This window comes from Myotis yumanensis, unplaced genomic scaffold (assembly GCF_028538775.1).
Source record: "Myotis yumanensis isolate MYYU_CA2020_CCGP unplaced genomic scaffold, mMyoYum1.0.hap1 SCAF_5, whole genome shotgun sequence".
NCBI classification, from domain to species: Eukaryota; Metazoa; Chordata; class Mammalia; order Chiroptera; family Vespertilionidae; genus Myotis; species Myotis yumanensis.
Genome location: NW_027223756.1, coordinates 26564956 through 26580358, shown reverse-complemented (window position 1 = coordinate 26580358; position 15403 = coordinate 26564956). Strand labels below are relative to the sequence as shown.

General features: G+C 46.1%; 1 protein-coding gene across 5 annotated transcripts in view; it reads left to right on the top strand.

The window, feature by feature from the left end:
* ARHGAP26 (Rho GTPase activating protein 26) overlaps nucleotides 1–12688 on the top strand; it is a 414762-nt gene extending 402074 nt beyond the window's left edge. For 4 of the 5 annotated variants that reach the window (XM_070414707.1, XM_070414705.1, XM_070414704.1 and 1 more), the window contains one exon: nucleotides 6911–12688. In XM_070414707.1, coding sequence (XP_070270808.1) covers nucleotides 6911–6999 — 89 coding nt within the window. In that variant the 3' untranslated portion in view covers nucleotides 7000–12688. The remainder of the gene's footprint in view (nucleotides 1–6910) is intronic. The other variant, XM_070414706.1, reaches the window with a different exon arrangement.
* Nucleotides 12689–15403: the final 2715 nt, after the last annotated feature.

Sequence of the window (15403 nt, the reverse complement as noted above, 5' to 3'; positions counted from 1 at the left end):
TTTAAAATAGGTCTCAACACACACTCCGCGTTCAGTACGTTATTTTTGTGATTATTGTCGTCATTCCATCCATCTTAGATAGGCCCTGACGCTGTCATAGTTCTTGGTGACGGTCTTTCCTTTTCAGCTGGTAGGACCCAGGCCTGGATCTCAGCTGGGTAGGAGGTAATCACCTTGACTCCTGGGCCCTGGCTCTGTGTTAGGGCCTCGAGGTCCAAGCCAGATCAGAGATGGGCTCCTGGGGCAGCCTTGACTACATCCAAATGCCAAGGAGCTGCCCTGGGGTGCACGGCCCCTGCGCTCATCATGGCAGGGATTCTGAGCAGGCACAGGTGGAAAGCATGGGGAACTGGTCACAGGGGACCTGGGAGTTCCCAGCCCACACCTGGAGCTGGACCTTCTCAGCCAGCAGGGCTCGGTGTGAGCCCATAACTGCACGTGGCCTGCAGGGCCTGTCTCTTTGATGGTCCTCAGAGCCCCCAAAGCACTGTCCTTAAACCTTTGCTCCATTTTCATGGGCCCTTTGCAAGTCACAGCGCATGGCCAGCCACCCAGTCGCCTCCCCCATGAGCAGCTGAGGCTTTCAGCCCCAACAAACCTGCAGGGAAGTGGGTCCACTGAAGGCTGTCCAAAGCCATGTCATTGACAAGTGTTCCCCGAACAGGCCCACATGGCGGAGTCACAGCCCAGCCATCACACGACACAGCTGCCACGGCAGACAAACCAGAGTGGGCTGCGTACAGGATTCTGTGTCCTGCTCTGTCTGCAGGATTTGAGAGAGCCCCACCTTTACCGGAGAATTCAGTTTAAAGGTCTGTCCTCTAAACCCCAATTCACTGTTCCTCTGAGCAAGGGACTTGCCATGGTCCTACTAGCTCTTCACTCTGACAACACAGAGGACCCCCTGACTGCAGGGACAGAATTGGTCTAAGCTCCCAAAAGGTATGTGAGTGTGTGTGTGTGTGTGTGCGTGTGTGTGTGTGTGTTATTTGTGACTCTTTTTCTTGAGTGTAGCCTTCTTCCATTTTTTTAAACTTCTACATTGAGATACTCACAATCCATAAAATGTACCCATTTAAAATGTACAACTCGGTGGTTTTTTAATATATTCAGAGTTGTGCAACCATCACCACTAATTCCAGAATCTATTCATTACCCCCAAAAGAAACCCTGTACAATTTAGCAGTCAAGCCCCAGGTACCTCTAACCTACCCCATCCAGCCTAGGTAGCCACTACTCATTCTGTCACCATAAATTTGCCTGCTTGGATAATTCATATAAATGTAATTACACAGTATGTAGCTTTTGTAGCTGGCTTCTTTCACTTAGCATCTTTTCAAGGTTCATCCATGTTGTATCATGTGTCAGAACTTCATTCCTTATTATTGCTGGATAATATCCCAGTGTATGAATATATCACATTTGATTAATCCCTTCGTCAGTGAATGGACATTTTGATTATTTCCACTTTTTGGCTGCTATACCCGAGGACATGTATTTTCCATTATGGTGATATACCCAGGAATGGGATTGCTGGGTCTTACAGTAACTATGTTTAACTGTTTAAGAAACTGCCAAACTGTTTTACAAAAGGGATGCGGCATTTTACATTCCCACCATTTGTTTTTAAGTCTTCTGTTTGAAGTAGTTTAGCTAACCACAAAAAGAAAAGAAAAGATACGTAGGTAATTTTAACTGCCAGGCCCTTTCCTCCCCATCTGGACACTCTGCCTCGCAGCTCTGGGATTCTGCCATCTCACACGTGTAGTCGTCACAAACCCCGTCCTGACAGATGAGCACGAGGGAGGCCTGGTTTAAGGAGCAGCATTGCCCAAGCCTCCGTGGCCTCTGGGAGTTGTGGCAGAGGTCACGGACACTAGTTTGTTTTTAATCAGCAATGCCAGTGACCTTTCGAATTCCCTGAAGAGCAAAGGGCCAGATTAAACCCAGAAGACACCTTTCAGAGTTTACTTCGAGCTGCAGTCGAAGAAGGATCTGACAAAATGTTGCTCCACTTTATAGACTGGTTTGGCTGATAGCATTTTATTATGTCTGCCTTTTGGGAAATGCTACATATCCTCTGTTTTCCCCTTCCTTCACCTCTGTTGGAGAAATCAGGCATTAGAGGAGGAAAACCCTATTTACACATCAGGCAGGGAAATCTCTTTGTACTCATTAGTTTAGTGCTGGAGATACTAGGCAAGGACTGTTTATGTAGAATGCTCTGCAGCTGTCAGATGAAGTTATCAGACCAATTCGAAGAAAGTTTCCTAATGACAGGGTTGGGGTCCGTGAGTATGTGTGTTTTCAGAACCAAGAAGAATAAATAAGGAGGGGAAGAGGGGAAAGTCTGGTGTTTCGTAGTAACTCATCTCCAAGCATGGATTCCAGGGGCCTGCACTGTGCAGTCAGCGCCTGGACTTTGTGCAACCGGGAGTGGATGTGCAATACTCAGAAATAACTCCATGGCAGCCCTTGCCAGTCTACCTGGAAACTGCCCACTTCCCCAGGAGCCAGCACCTCCGACAGTAACTGGAAAGAGAAATAACTCGTGTTCTCAGGAACATTAGTCATCTTGAAGCTACGTGATTAGCAATACCTGGAAAAGTCACATGGTGTTCACTAAAATTGAATTCTTTTCAAGACTGGAGATTGCCTGGGTCCATTCATCTCCTGGGTCCAGGGTGCAGTGTGAGTACAAGGCAGGGCTGCCCCAGGTCTCCTTGGCTAATAGGGAACTTCACCAGGGCCGCCGAGCCGCTCAGGCAGTAGGGTTGCAGGGGGTTCCTCTGTGGAGTCTCCAGCCTCCCAGCCCTCTCTGCTGCCAAACCCAAGCTGCCTCCATCTCTCATTGGTGTTTCCCAATGGCTCCTTCAGGTCATTTAGATTTTAGTTTGTTGAGCTCCTCCTCACTCACCCACATCCCCATCCCAGTCTCTCTCTCTCCACTCATCTCTACCTAAAAGTATATGCTTTTTTATTATAGACTAGAGGCCCAGTGCACAAAATTTGTGCACTTGGGGTGGGGGAGGTTCCTCAGCCCAGCCTGCGCTCTCTTGCAGTCCAGGAGCCCTCAGAGGATGTCCAACTGCCATGGAGGCGAGAGAGGCTCCCCCCACCGCCACTGTGCTTGCCAGCCGTGAGCCTGGCTTCTGGCTGAGCAGCGCTCCCCCTGTGGGAGTGCACTGACCACCAGAGGGCAGCTCTTGCTTTGAGCATTTGTCCCCTGGTGGTCAGTGTGTGTCATAGCGACTGGTAGGTCTGCTGTTCAGTCGATTTGCATATTAGCCTTTGTCATAGTAGAAAAATATTTGTGTGTGGAATTGTAACATCCTCTTTGGATAATACAGCCTTTTATTATATAAGATTGTTTACCCCCTCTCCCAAGGGCAGAATCTTGTCTGCTTGCTCTGTACTATGTGCAAGGACTTAGCACAGTGTCTGGCACATGGTAGGTGCTTAATAAACATTTGTTAAAAGAGTAAATGCATCCAAACTCCACAGGGGTCTGTGCCTCTTCCAGCCCATGCTGCTTCTCCATGGGGCAGCCAGCCATTAAGGGATCTTAGTCGCACACTTGTGCCTTGTCCACTGTGAGCGAAGGAGGGGAGAGAACATGAGCTGTGTATACAGGGGTGTGTGGTGTATATATGGATAGAGCTGAGAGAAAGTGGTTGGCAGGAAGCGTGCCCATGTCAGCAGCAGCTTATATTTATTATATGCTTGCTGGGCTGGAGTACTGCCCGGGCAGCTCTCCGCAGCATCGTGTGTGTTTATATAGCGCATAGGACACTGGTGCAATTCAGAAGGTTGGACATTGGTATACAGTTCAGCCTAACAAGTACTTATGAGCATCTTTGAGGTCCAAAGCATCGGGTTGAGCCAGAGTGGTCGTGGTTAAGACCACAGACTCTGGGGTCAGATATCCTAGCTTCAGTTCTACCTCCATCATCTACCAGCTGTGAAATTTGGGGCAAGATACTTAACCTCTCTGAGCCTCAGTTTCTTATCAGTAAAATGAGGATAATAACAGAACCATCTCTGTAATCATTCTGAAAATGAAAGTGGGTAATGCTGGCCAAGCACTTAGGAAAAGACCCTCCACTTGGTACAAGCATGTCAAACTCGCAGCAGGCGGGCCGCATGCCTCATTTATTTAAACGAGTACATGCTTGACTTTGTATGTGCTCCACATATGTACTATCATTCTCATCCTCAAGGATCACATTCTCTGGTAGAATAGAGGCATAACATCATAGAAAAGGGCTTAGGCTCTGAAGTCAGACAAGCTGGGTTCAAATTCTGGCTCTACCATTGTGACCCTGCACAAGTTAACTTGCCTCTCTGAGCCTTCATGTCCTCATCTATTAAATAGGAGTATTTAAGGTCAAATGAGTCAATAGATATCTAAAGCTTTGAGCCCATGGCTGTTTCCCAGTCACCATTTCTAGGTGTTAGCATCTATCATTTTAAATTCATCAGGCACAGAGGAGGAATGACAAATGTTGAATGATATCATACTAGTTAGGGAAGCAAAGGTGGGGTGGGGATCTGGTGCTGTCTCCCTCCTCTGTGACTTAATGAAAATTTGTATTTCAGTTCTTATTGCCACCCTCATTACAGAGGCATTTTGGTACAGAAAAGTTATAACCCTTAACTCTCTATAAATGAGTTAAAATACAGGTTCCTAGGCCCCATTCCTTAGATTCTGCTTTAACTGATGTGCCATGGGGCTTAGGAACCTGCGGTCTTAATAAGCATCGGAGTGGGTTCCCTGCTTTAATCAAACCTGATTTGAAGACTCCAGTGAGGCAGCAACCTGACCCAAAGGCTGTATTGTCCCCTACAGCCCCCCGTGACACACCTCTCCAGTTTGGAGGACCTCCTTTGTCCCCTCTGATTCTTCCCTTGCTCAGCAAATTCCATGTCTGATGTTTGCAGACACTGCCACCTCAGCACCTGAGCTGTTGCTTGCACAGCTGACAGACCTGGAAAATGTCTGAAAGACACGGACTCCGTGCATCCAGTGGAGTAACAACTCACTGGGGCTCTGCTGCAAAGTGGGAGGGGCGTCTTTCTCGTGTTTTTCTTTTGTTTGGTTGTTTTGTTATTCTCTCTAGGTCTTTTACTTGGGAGAGTGAGTTTGATTTATTTGTTTGGGGTTCTAAGCATTTGAGGTTTCCCAAAGCTTAGGTGGGTGTTTACACCAGGCCTTTACCCAGGTTTCACCAGGAGATGCTTACTGACTAGTCCAGGTGGCTGGCAGGATGACACAGGGCCCCTACGGACTAACCCATACTGAGCATTTCCTGTGTCCTGACTCTGTGGAGTGCTTTCTCCACGTTGAACCGTCACAAGAGCAGACTGAGGGGAGAGAGTTTTATTATTACCACTTAATAAGTGCAGAAACTGAAATGGTCCTAGCAGTGTCAGCTGGATGAATAGATAGGTGGAAGGCAGGATGGTGGGATGATGGTATTCTAAGGGCAGGATGAGAGAGGCTGGTCATCGGAGAGGCTAGATTGCTTTTCAGCTGTGCTATGTTCTTCCCAGACATTGCTCTCCCAGACCCCTCCTCATGTGGGGTTCATGAATCCACAAAGTACCCTTGTTACTTTTGGTTTATCCCTGAAGCCCAGTGAGAGGAAATTATGTATGCATTTTGAAGGCCACCTAACAGATGTTTGGCCTTGTCTTTTCCTGCAGGAACGCTCATGATCTACACAAGGTTGACCGTGCTCTGTGAGCCTCAGTGTGTGTCCTTCCGCTTCCCCATTTGCTTCCCTTACTGCTTCTTTCCCTACAGACTGAAGCTAGATTTGTATGGTAGTGTTGGCAGTAATGCTTTTCTAAAACAAGCTCAGGAAGTCACTTAATTAGCCTAGGAAGGGAATAGGGGAAAATTCATTCTCTCCAAACAATCTCGGAAAATTGGAGTTTTCCTAGTCCATTAATAGCAGATGCCCTGCCTCAACCAAGTGGTTACTCAGCTCATAAGCATGAACACCCGCCCCCCCCCCCCTCCCATCTCCAAGTCCCACAGTTCCTTCTTTCTTTCTTCCTACTTTGACTACTTTGCAGACTCAGCTGGATTTTATATAATCGTTGAAATATCACAGTAGTTTCCATGGAGATGGATTATAATGTCACAGAAGTGGGTATATATTCTTTGGATATTGAAAAACCAAAGGTCCAGAAATTTTGAAAGTTGTCATAGAGAGAGGAAGAGGACAACTTTCAGACTTGTTTACAGGAGGGACAAACATTCTAGAGAACAGGAAAGAAAGCTAAGAAAGAGAGAAGGCTATTGAAAGACGATAAAATGCAAAGACAAAAACAAAATTAAACAAAAAGCCTGCAGAGGGAATTTTCAAGGAAATTAGAAGCAGAAGGCAAGGGTCAAATGTATGACTAGAAGCTAGTTATCTGTAAAGGCTAGTTCTTAGCAGTCCTTTCTGGCCACCCCTTGGTACATGGTCAAAACTAGGTAGATAGATAAGTACATGGATGGATGGATGGATGGATGGATGGATGGACGGACAGACAGATGGATACATAGATGAATATACAGATCGTGCACCATAACTGTGAACTCTAACCTAACATCTGTCCCTTCTTTTTAGTTTAAACAAGGACCTTCAGGAAACCTATGAAACCCTTAAAATTATATGCAGAATATGTAATGTCTGTCTCTGTTTCCATTTTTGTTGTGAAAGAAGTCCAGAATAGCCTTCATCAGAAGGCTTATGTCCCACAAAAGGTTCAGAAGCTCTGGTTTAAGCAAGTCCTCGGATTATGTAACTTACTGAGCAAACTTCCTTCACCCTCACATCCGCAGAAGCAGCACACATCCCCCTCCCGCCCTATCTGTAACATCATCTCTTCTTGCTCTCTCCCCTTCCTGTTACAGTTCACCCGTCTCAGGAGCCAGGCTGGTTGGAGGGGACTCTGAATGGAAAGACGGGCCTCATCCCCGAGAACTATGTGGAATTCCTCTAACCGTGGGCCCAGCAGAACTGCTGAGCTTTCCATGGTATCCATGACAACTGCTGAGTCCAGTGTTGCAGGGCATTTCTCTGCCACCGAGAAGTGCAGGGTGACTGACTCTGCTGCTCCCTGTCAACACCAGTGTTTCTGTGAACTTTGGTGTCACCCTTCCCCACGATCATCTCAGCTGACCTGTGGTGACATTGCAGGAAACAGAAGTAAATCAGCAGGGAAGGCCATTTGATTTTGAAAACCGAGAGAAAGGCTGGCGCAGCCATCTCTCTCATTCAGCACCCAAATGGGGAGCACTCCTTTTGTCTCAACAGCCCCCCAAACTCCCAACCTTCTGAAAGTGGAAGTAAGATCCTTAAGAGCATGTGAGGCTGGGTCACGGCTCCGAGATCCAGGCTGGGCCATTGCTCTTGTTTACAGCAGACGCTCTAACCCACCTCTCCATACTCAAGACCCACAGGGCTCCAGGCTGCTGGGGCTGTTTGTTTGCATGCAGGATGGAGAGGGCTTACAGCACTGTTTACATAAGATCCAATCTCTCACCATCTCCAAAACAGCCTTGGCCCAGCATCAGCAGAATTCAGTCCAGTCCTCTCATGCAAGGGAGCACACACACCCCACATTCCCCTCCTCCCAAGCTAGGAACTTCTCTGCCACCGAGGGCTGCCATCGCCTCGTAACCATGGCAACCCAACCTACTCTAACCCAAACCAAAAAAAAAAAATAACACACTCTCTTTGCATCACATATTTTTTTTCTCCCCCCTTTTGGATAGTTTTTTGAATGGTTTTCCAATAACCTAGCGCAGAAGATCAAGAAATGAGCGTGGTCTGCTTTGGGCAGACAGAAAGAATAGCAACTGGGAACTGTTTCCTTTCTGATTTATTTCAGCAGCATCAGGATATATTTGGAGTAAACGCTAGTAACCTCTTGAGGTTAAATTACATCCAGGCTTAATATTTCTGTTCTTCCATGTAACTGGTGTTTGCTTTCTAGAGGGCAATATGCCGCCTCCCAATGGGTGACACCCTCCCTTTCCTGCCTCAGTCCCTAATGGCGTCCTGTTTACCTGTCCTTGCCCCTGCCCTCACCTGCCTCTAGCCCATCACTGACCACCCCTGGCAGTTTTCAGATGCCCTGGTGGTTTTCAGGGCCAATTCCTAGTCTAGCCCTATGGCCTATTGTTTAAAAGGACATATATGTTCACTGCCATTCAGAAAAAGGGAATTATTTCTCAGGCTTTTGAGGCATGAGATTAATGTCATGAGCCATTGTGATTCAGGAGGACACCAAAAGCTTGAGGCATAGAAGGTGGGCATTTCCTGGTCCCCCAGGGGCTGGGTCTTGGGGCAGAATGCCTTGGGTGGGGAAGTTCGGCCTGGACACTTCAGATTCACTTGGCCTCCAAAGGACAGAGTCCCCAGGATCTTCCACACTTGAATGTCCTCGCAAGAGTGGCTCTGGGCAGACAAACTTTAGACTGATGGACTGTCAGGCTCCCGGACCCCTCCGATGGCAGCCACACTTCAGAGTGTATCCTGCTCCTGGAATTCCTCTTTAGGGAAGTTGAAAGAAGAAAAGAAAAACTTGAATTGTGTTGGATTACTGTATCTTTTACATTTTTTTGAAAAGATAAACCTGTAAATAGAGTGATTTGAAATAACTATATGGCAAAGTTTTATATTTGATATTCTTGAAGCTAGTTGCCCCACACATTTTAAGCTTTGATTGCTGAACAAGTGTGTATAAGAAGGAAAGATGGGTCTCAATCTCAAAGCGGGTCAAGGTCATACCTCCTGGCCTTGAGGAAGGAGAAGGTATTTCTGCACATGCTCTGCTGGCTCTTGTCAGTGGGCATAACACATTGATGGTGTCCAGTCTTCTTTATCCAGAGGTGGTTTTGAGCATTCCTTGGGTTTTGGGTTTGGAGATGGAAAGAGCATCATCGGGTAAAGAATCTTTCCAAGAACTCCTGCTCCTACTCAGCTCAGGATTAAATAGATGGGGCCAGGGCTTAGACATATTTTTTTCATTTTTATTCTCAGGTGTGTTTCTTGGTATCCCAGGATATCAGGACAGAAGGATATAGGATAACTGCGTACTCCTTTTTCTGCACATCTTCTAAGACTTTATGAATGAAGCCAAGTGAATTTGTAAATGTTGTATGTGTCCAAGTTCTGAGGAAAACTGGCTTCTTAGGGTCTTTTATTCTCAGTATACTGTAGCTTCTTCTTTCTCTAGACATGTTCATGCCCTTCCTGTTCATCTCAAATTTCCTGTAACCCCAAACCAGGGAAAAAACTCCAAAGAGGATTGGGAGAATGTGCGGTTAGCGCTTTATAGCTGGTTTCCAAGTTACTGGGAGTTTGCCATCATGACTCAGTTCGTGGGTTCAGGGTGACACAGCGACCACCCAGGAGCTCCCCCAGCAGCAATTGAGACACTACCACGGGGTCAGGGAGCAAGAAATAAGACTGGGCAAACCAGGATAGGACTTGGGAAAGCTATCACTGAAAACCCAAGAAGGAAATTTATGAGTAGGCTCCACCTACTCCCTGTGGACTTGGAACAGCCTAGGGACCTGTTCCAAGGGCCTGAGGGGACAAGCACACTATTCCGCTGTGCTTCCCAAATAGGAGGAGTGCAATGTGATGCTTTTAACACATTTTATATTGTCACCAGCCCGTGGAACCTTGACTAGAGCTAACATGGAGGAGAAAGGTGCAGGCCCTGGCTGGTAGTCCTCGCTGGAGCATACCAGTGGACACTTGGCCCCAGCTTGACCACTTGGAAACATGTCCCTCCCTCCTCAGTTGGCCCTGATTTGAAGCCAGGGGGAAATAGAGCTGCTGCCAATGAGAATTTTTAGGTAGATCCCTTCCCAGCATCCCTGTGGCCATGCTGGACCTGTGGCAGATGGCTGCTCCATCTCTTGGCCCAGTCAGGCTTACCCCTCCCCATTTGCTACAGAACTGGAAAAGCTGCATATGAAAGGAGCTGACAAATAGGAAGTATTCTGGAGACTAAAACTAGATTTTCCCATCTTCACTGTCTCTGCCTCCCAACCCCTTATTGGCTCTGCTTGAACAGGGAACTTTAGGACATATTAGGGGTGTGAACCAGGCATTAGAGTGGAAGACTGATGACCAAGGTGCCTGAACTTCCCCAGGGGGCCTAGTTTTTTTTGTAAGGCCCTGGGATCTGCTGGGCATACAGAGCCTGAGCCTTTGTTGGGTAATAAGATCAGTCTCTCACTCCTTCAGGTACTCACAGAAGTCTATATCTACAGAATACCATGTCCCAAGAAGACAACTAGTTTCAAACCCCTGCCCCCAGGCAAGTAGATTCCTGATTCACTCAAGATTGGTGATATTCTCTTCTCTTTTCAAAAATAAACATATAGGGGTAGACCAGTATAAGCCGCCTTCCTTGGTATCCTTAATTAGAGCCAGTTTTTAGCTTACTGTTTTAGTATTTCAATGGCCAGTGTGTTTTCTTGTCAGACCAAATGTTTTGTTCAGCCCCATTCGAGTTTATCCACTCTTGCTGAGGATTTTGTATTAACAGAGGCAGAGAGAGAGAGATCAGGACAGTCAAGCTCCTAGTGACAAGGTCTCTCGGGCATTGGTCAGGACCCCACGATTGTGTGTGCCATATCTAGCTTGAAAGGAAGTCCTTCTACCAACTGCATTTGTGTCTCCTGAAAACAGCAACCCCGGTCTCACCAAAAGTTCAGTCCTGACTCCAAAAACATCCATGATTGAGCGATAGGGAGACAGAAATGATTGATGATAACTTGATCACCTATTAGTGACTGTATATTGGCACCTTTCATCCCCAGGCTTCTCTTTCCAAAAATAAGTCTGGACCGCCCATCTTTGTAGACACAGGACTGCCAGGTACAACAGTGGCCATCGTGGCACCTGCAGTTTCTCTAGTATTGAATCTCTGATGAGCCACCGCATCACTCAAGTGGGTCGCCAGCACTGAAGAAACCAAACAGCCTCTCAAGCTGCCTGGCTTTCAAAGGAGTGTCCTAGGTGTTCTGTCCCAGGAGTTATCTGTCATCTCTGGCAAACTCAACAGTAACCAATTACCTAGACAACCCTGCCCCACATCTCTTTAAGTTAGCTGGGTGTCCTCTCACACACCCTGTACTGGTGTTTTAAAAATTTATCTTGTGCTCAAATGTGTTTGGCAGCCACGCTGATCTGCCAGGTGCAGAACCACTCTGTAATTGTAGCGTCAGAATGACAACAGTGGCAGAGCAGTGCGCTGTGCACAATTCCACAGCGTGCCTGAGACAAAACCCAGCAGGTTGTCTAACTAAAGAGCTCCCCAAAGCAGAGGGAGGGACCCTAGAGAGTGCAGACGTCATTCAAAGCCAGTCCTGCTGAATTGTGGTCTTCCAGCGGAAGCACATGGATTCTTGGGAAAGTATTGGGTGAAAAGCAATGATAGGAGCAGAGAAAGAAAAAGGCAAACCGGACTAAAGAACTTTGAGGGTTTTTTAAGAGTGATAAGTATAGTTCTTAATACAGGAAGAAAAAAATCTATCACAAAAAAGTTCACCACTGATATGTTTACAAAAGTTTTACAGGACACGACAAGATAGAAACATCTTTGAAGGTGGAATGGTTTAGAGAGCAAAGGCTTGGCATTGCTCTAAACCCCATATAAGGGTAGCAGTTACTATTAGGTCAAAATTCTCCTGAGTGTAGTAAGAACCAGAGTACTGGTCATCGAGATGTCGGAATAACCTGGAGACATCAAAACATTCTACGCCATTCTGCATGGACCATCTCTACAAAGTTGTTCAGACACCTGTGAGCGCCTCCTTGGGGATCCAGATGCCAGAGTCAACCTTGTACCTGTGAAAGCAGCTCCTCTGACAGTTCTAAAGTATACATGTATCAGTATGTGTCTGTGGATGTATGTATGGTGCACATTTGCACATGTAAAGATACTCATAGAAACTCACTAACCTGGCGGTCGCTGAGCCTTCACAGCCTTTAAGAGTTGAAGGTTGAGAATTCAAGAAACAAGAGAGGCTGTTGATTGACTATCAAAATGACCAGACATGTAAATGAAGTGCCATTTTAAAACTTTGTTCATATTAAATGATTACTATCTACAGCTGTATTCCATATTAACTTATTAAAAGTCATCTTGAAAAAAGATCAAACGCATAAGTGTTCATTAGCTAATACTAGACTAGTGTTCAGAAGCACTCTAAAAGACATTTGGTCCATATTTTGGAGAAGAAAATATCTGCATGTTTAATTCATAATTTAGGCTACCTTTGAGTATATTATAAAAGTGCAGTGTGGTATAATATCAATAAAGTACTTAAAAATGGCACTTTAATGTTTTTATAAATCATAAATAATGCACTGTTTTAAACTTCAGTTCAGTATTGAATATTGACTGGTGTGTAGAATCCAATTCTGTAATTAAAAAGTAATTTGTGACTAGAATAGAACTTTTCTCCTGTTATTAATGAAACAGTTTTGCCATGTTCAAGCTTTAAAATAATGTGCTTTTGCATCACAAAGCATATCTATAAAGAAGTACAATTTCGGTTGAGTGGCCTTGAAACTTGGCCTTCGTACATTTGTTTGGTTTACGTGACAATCCCAATAAAACAAGTGGAAGTATGATTTTTGAATTAAATGACTTTTCCATTTGATAGTCTGTTTTTTTCTTATGCTTCTGGTAACTTTTTGATGTGCATATTTTAATATATCTTCAAAACAGCAGGGACCATAATCAGAAGTCACCTGGCCCTCGCCGGTTTAGCTCAGCGGATAGAGCATCGGCCTGTGGACCAAAGGGTCCTGGGTTCAATTCTGTTCAAGGGCACATACCCTTGCTTGCAGGCTCCTTCAGCCCAGGCCCTCGTTGGGGCTCATGCAGAAGACAACCAATCGATGTGTTTCTCTCACATCGATGTTTCTCTCTGTCTTTCCCTCTCTTCCACTGTCCCTGAAAATCAATAGAAAAGTATCCTGGGTGAGGATTAACAACAACAACAACAAAAGTCACCCACCTGGGCTCCTGTGCGTCTGGTGACAATTCATTCTGATGTCTGACATGCTCCGAGCTTCGGTTTCCTTAGAAAGAGGTCAAATGCCGGTGCCCTTAAGGAAGAGCCATCACGCATGTTAAACAGTTCAGCCCCAAAGAATCGTATCCCAATAAACATTTCTGACTTTATCTCCTAGAGTACATATTGGGGTTTTTTCTTCCTAAATTTGATTTTCTAATCAACCATTTTCTGGAACTTCATTGCCGTGGTGTGGAATAATCAAAGAGCCAGAACACAGGCAGTCCCACCAACAGCTGGGAATGACCCACAGGTTTGCAGCTCAGTTACTTGCAACATGAATCCCGGGTCACTCATATTATTCAGCCTTTTTATTCATCATATGCCTTCCGAGTACATACTACTGAGTTGGAGCCTGGAGGCCGGGTTTACAAGGTGCACCTGGCTTCTGCAGGGGGAGCAGAGGATGCGGGGAGAGAGGGCAGGGGGAGCCTGGGCTAGAGGACCGGGGGTGAAGTTTCTGGTTCCAGAAACTTGCCCTGGGGAAACAGGAGTCTAGGCTCCCTTGGTGCCTGGTTCTGAAGGGGTGGCCATTTGAACGCACGGTGATGTGTGAGCTGTTTATACCAGTGATGGCGAACCTTTTGAGCTCGGCATGTCAGCATTTTGAAAAACCCTAACTTAACTCTGGTGCCGTGTCACATATAGAAATTTTTTGATATTTGCAACCATAGTAAAACAAAGACTTATATTTTTGATATTTATTTTATATATTTAAATGCCATTTAACAAAGAAAAATCAACCAAAAATATGAGTTCACGTGTCACCTCTGACGCGCGTGTCATAGGTTCGCCATCACTGGTTTATACTGTTCTCATTTGTCACTTAACAAGGCACTGGCTTACCCCTATGAACAGCCCAGACTCAGTACCTGCTGCCTTCACTGAGCTTGCACCTGGCCTGGAAAGTTCCCCCAGCATCTGAAGCCTCATACATATGTGAGGTCACCAAGTACCTCCACAAGGCCCATGTATCTGATGCCCACCATGCAGGGAACAAAGAATACGGTATGTATTTGTGTGTGTTTTATGCTTTGGCCTTTCCAACAGATTTTTTTTAACAGAAAAGGGTTTGAGTTCTTATGCTTTTTCACTCTGCTTTTAGCAGCCACTCAAGACCAGAGCTCAACTTGTGTCACGTCTTATGGTTTGCTTGGTGTTTCTCACCTGTTTGTTCTGGCTTTGTGATTGGTCATAAGAGCACCTTGTTTAGAAATGGGCTTGATTGACACTTGAAATGAGGTAAATAAGAGATTTTCTCAGGCCCCAAACACGTTTGCTGTCTTGGGAATTAAGTCGGGGCTTTAATTCTGTCTTTTCTCGGTTCTTTTTCAAACTCCACTCACATGCACATCTCTCCTACCCAAACGTGTCACCGTCATTGGCTTGCCCTGCCTTTAGTAGCACTAAGCTGAGCTGCAGCTAATTAACTCTACTGAGTGAGTCAGGGTGGCCTGAGTTCAGGCTGCACATCAGCCAAGGGAGCCTCTAACCGAGGCAGTTACTGCTCAGGGTGTGCGAGGCTCATTGCATAGGAGAGGGAGGAGCGTGCCCCACCAGGGCTCCACCCTTCAGAATGCCACCCTGCGCTACCCAGACAGAGCCAGACAACGGAGACCGAAGCAGGAAGGCTTTAGGGTGAAATGATCAAAACCTCGACCCACTGTATCTCACAGCACTTAGCAACTCCTCTCACGTGTGTAGCTGTTTTTTTGTGTGTGTAATTAACCCCAGGAGGCCAGTCGCAGCCTTGATTTGCTAAAACCCAGGTAGCTAATAGGCTTTCCCAAGGCCAGCTAGCGAATTAGTCAGGACTTGAATTCACGGGTCCTTTCTCTAGGTAACAAATCACATTTTACCCTCCAGGCCTTGTGCCCACCCGAATGGGATGGGAAGGCTTGCCTCACCTGTGTTAAATGAGAGGCAGGAATGGCAGTAAAGAACAGCAGTCTTTCTTTTCCCACCTTTTCTCCTAATCACATCATTTTGCCCCTTTGTAGTACTTTCTACCTATAATTAATTATTTGTCACAAAATGTTTGGGGCCTGTTTTTCTCCTAATAAACAGCTCAGTGAGGACAGAGACCAGGCCTTGTTGACCCATCGCTGCCCAGCACCCAGCTCAGGGCCTGGCACACAGCAGGTGCCCAACAGCAAGTGAAAGAACTCGGGTAAAGTGCTGCTGTCAGCTATAGTCCCTCCCTGCTTTACTCGAAAGTTCTGGGGGCAAGAAAGAAATTGGGCGTCATTAGACTTGGGTACTTGAACGCAAGGTAACTTCATTGCCCTTGGCAGGCTA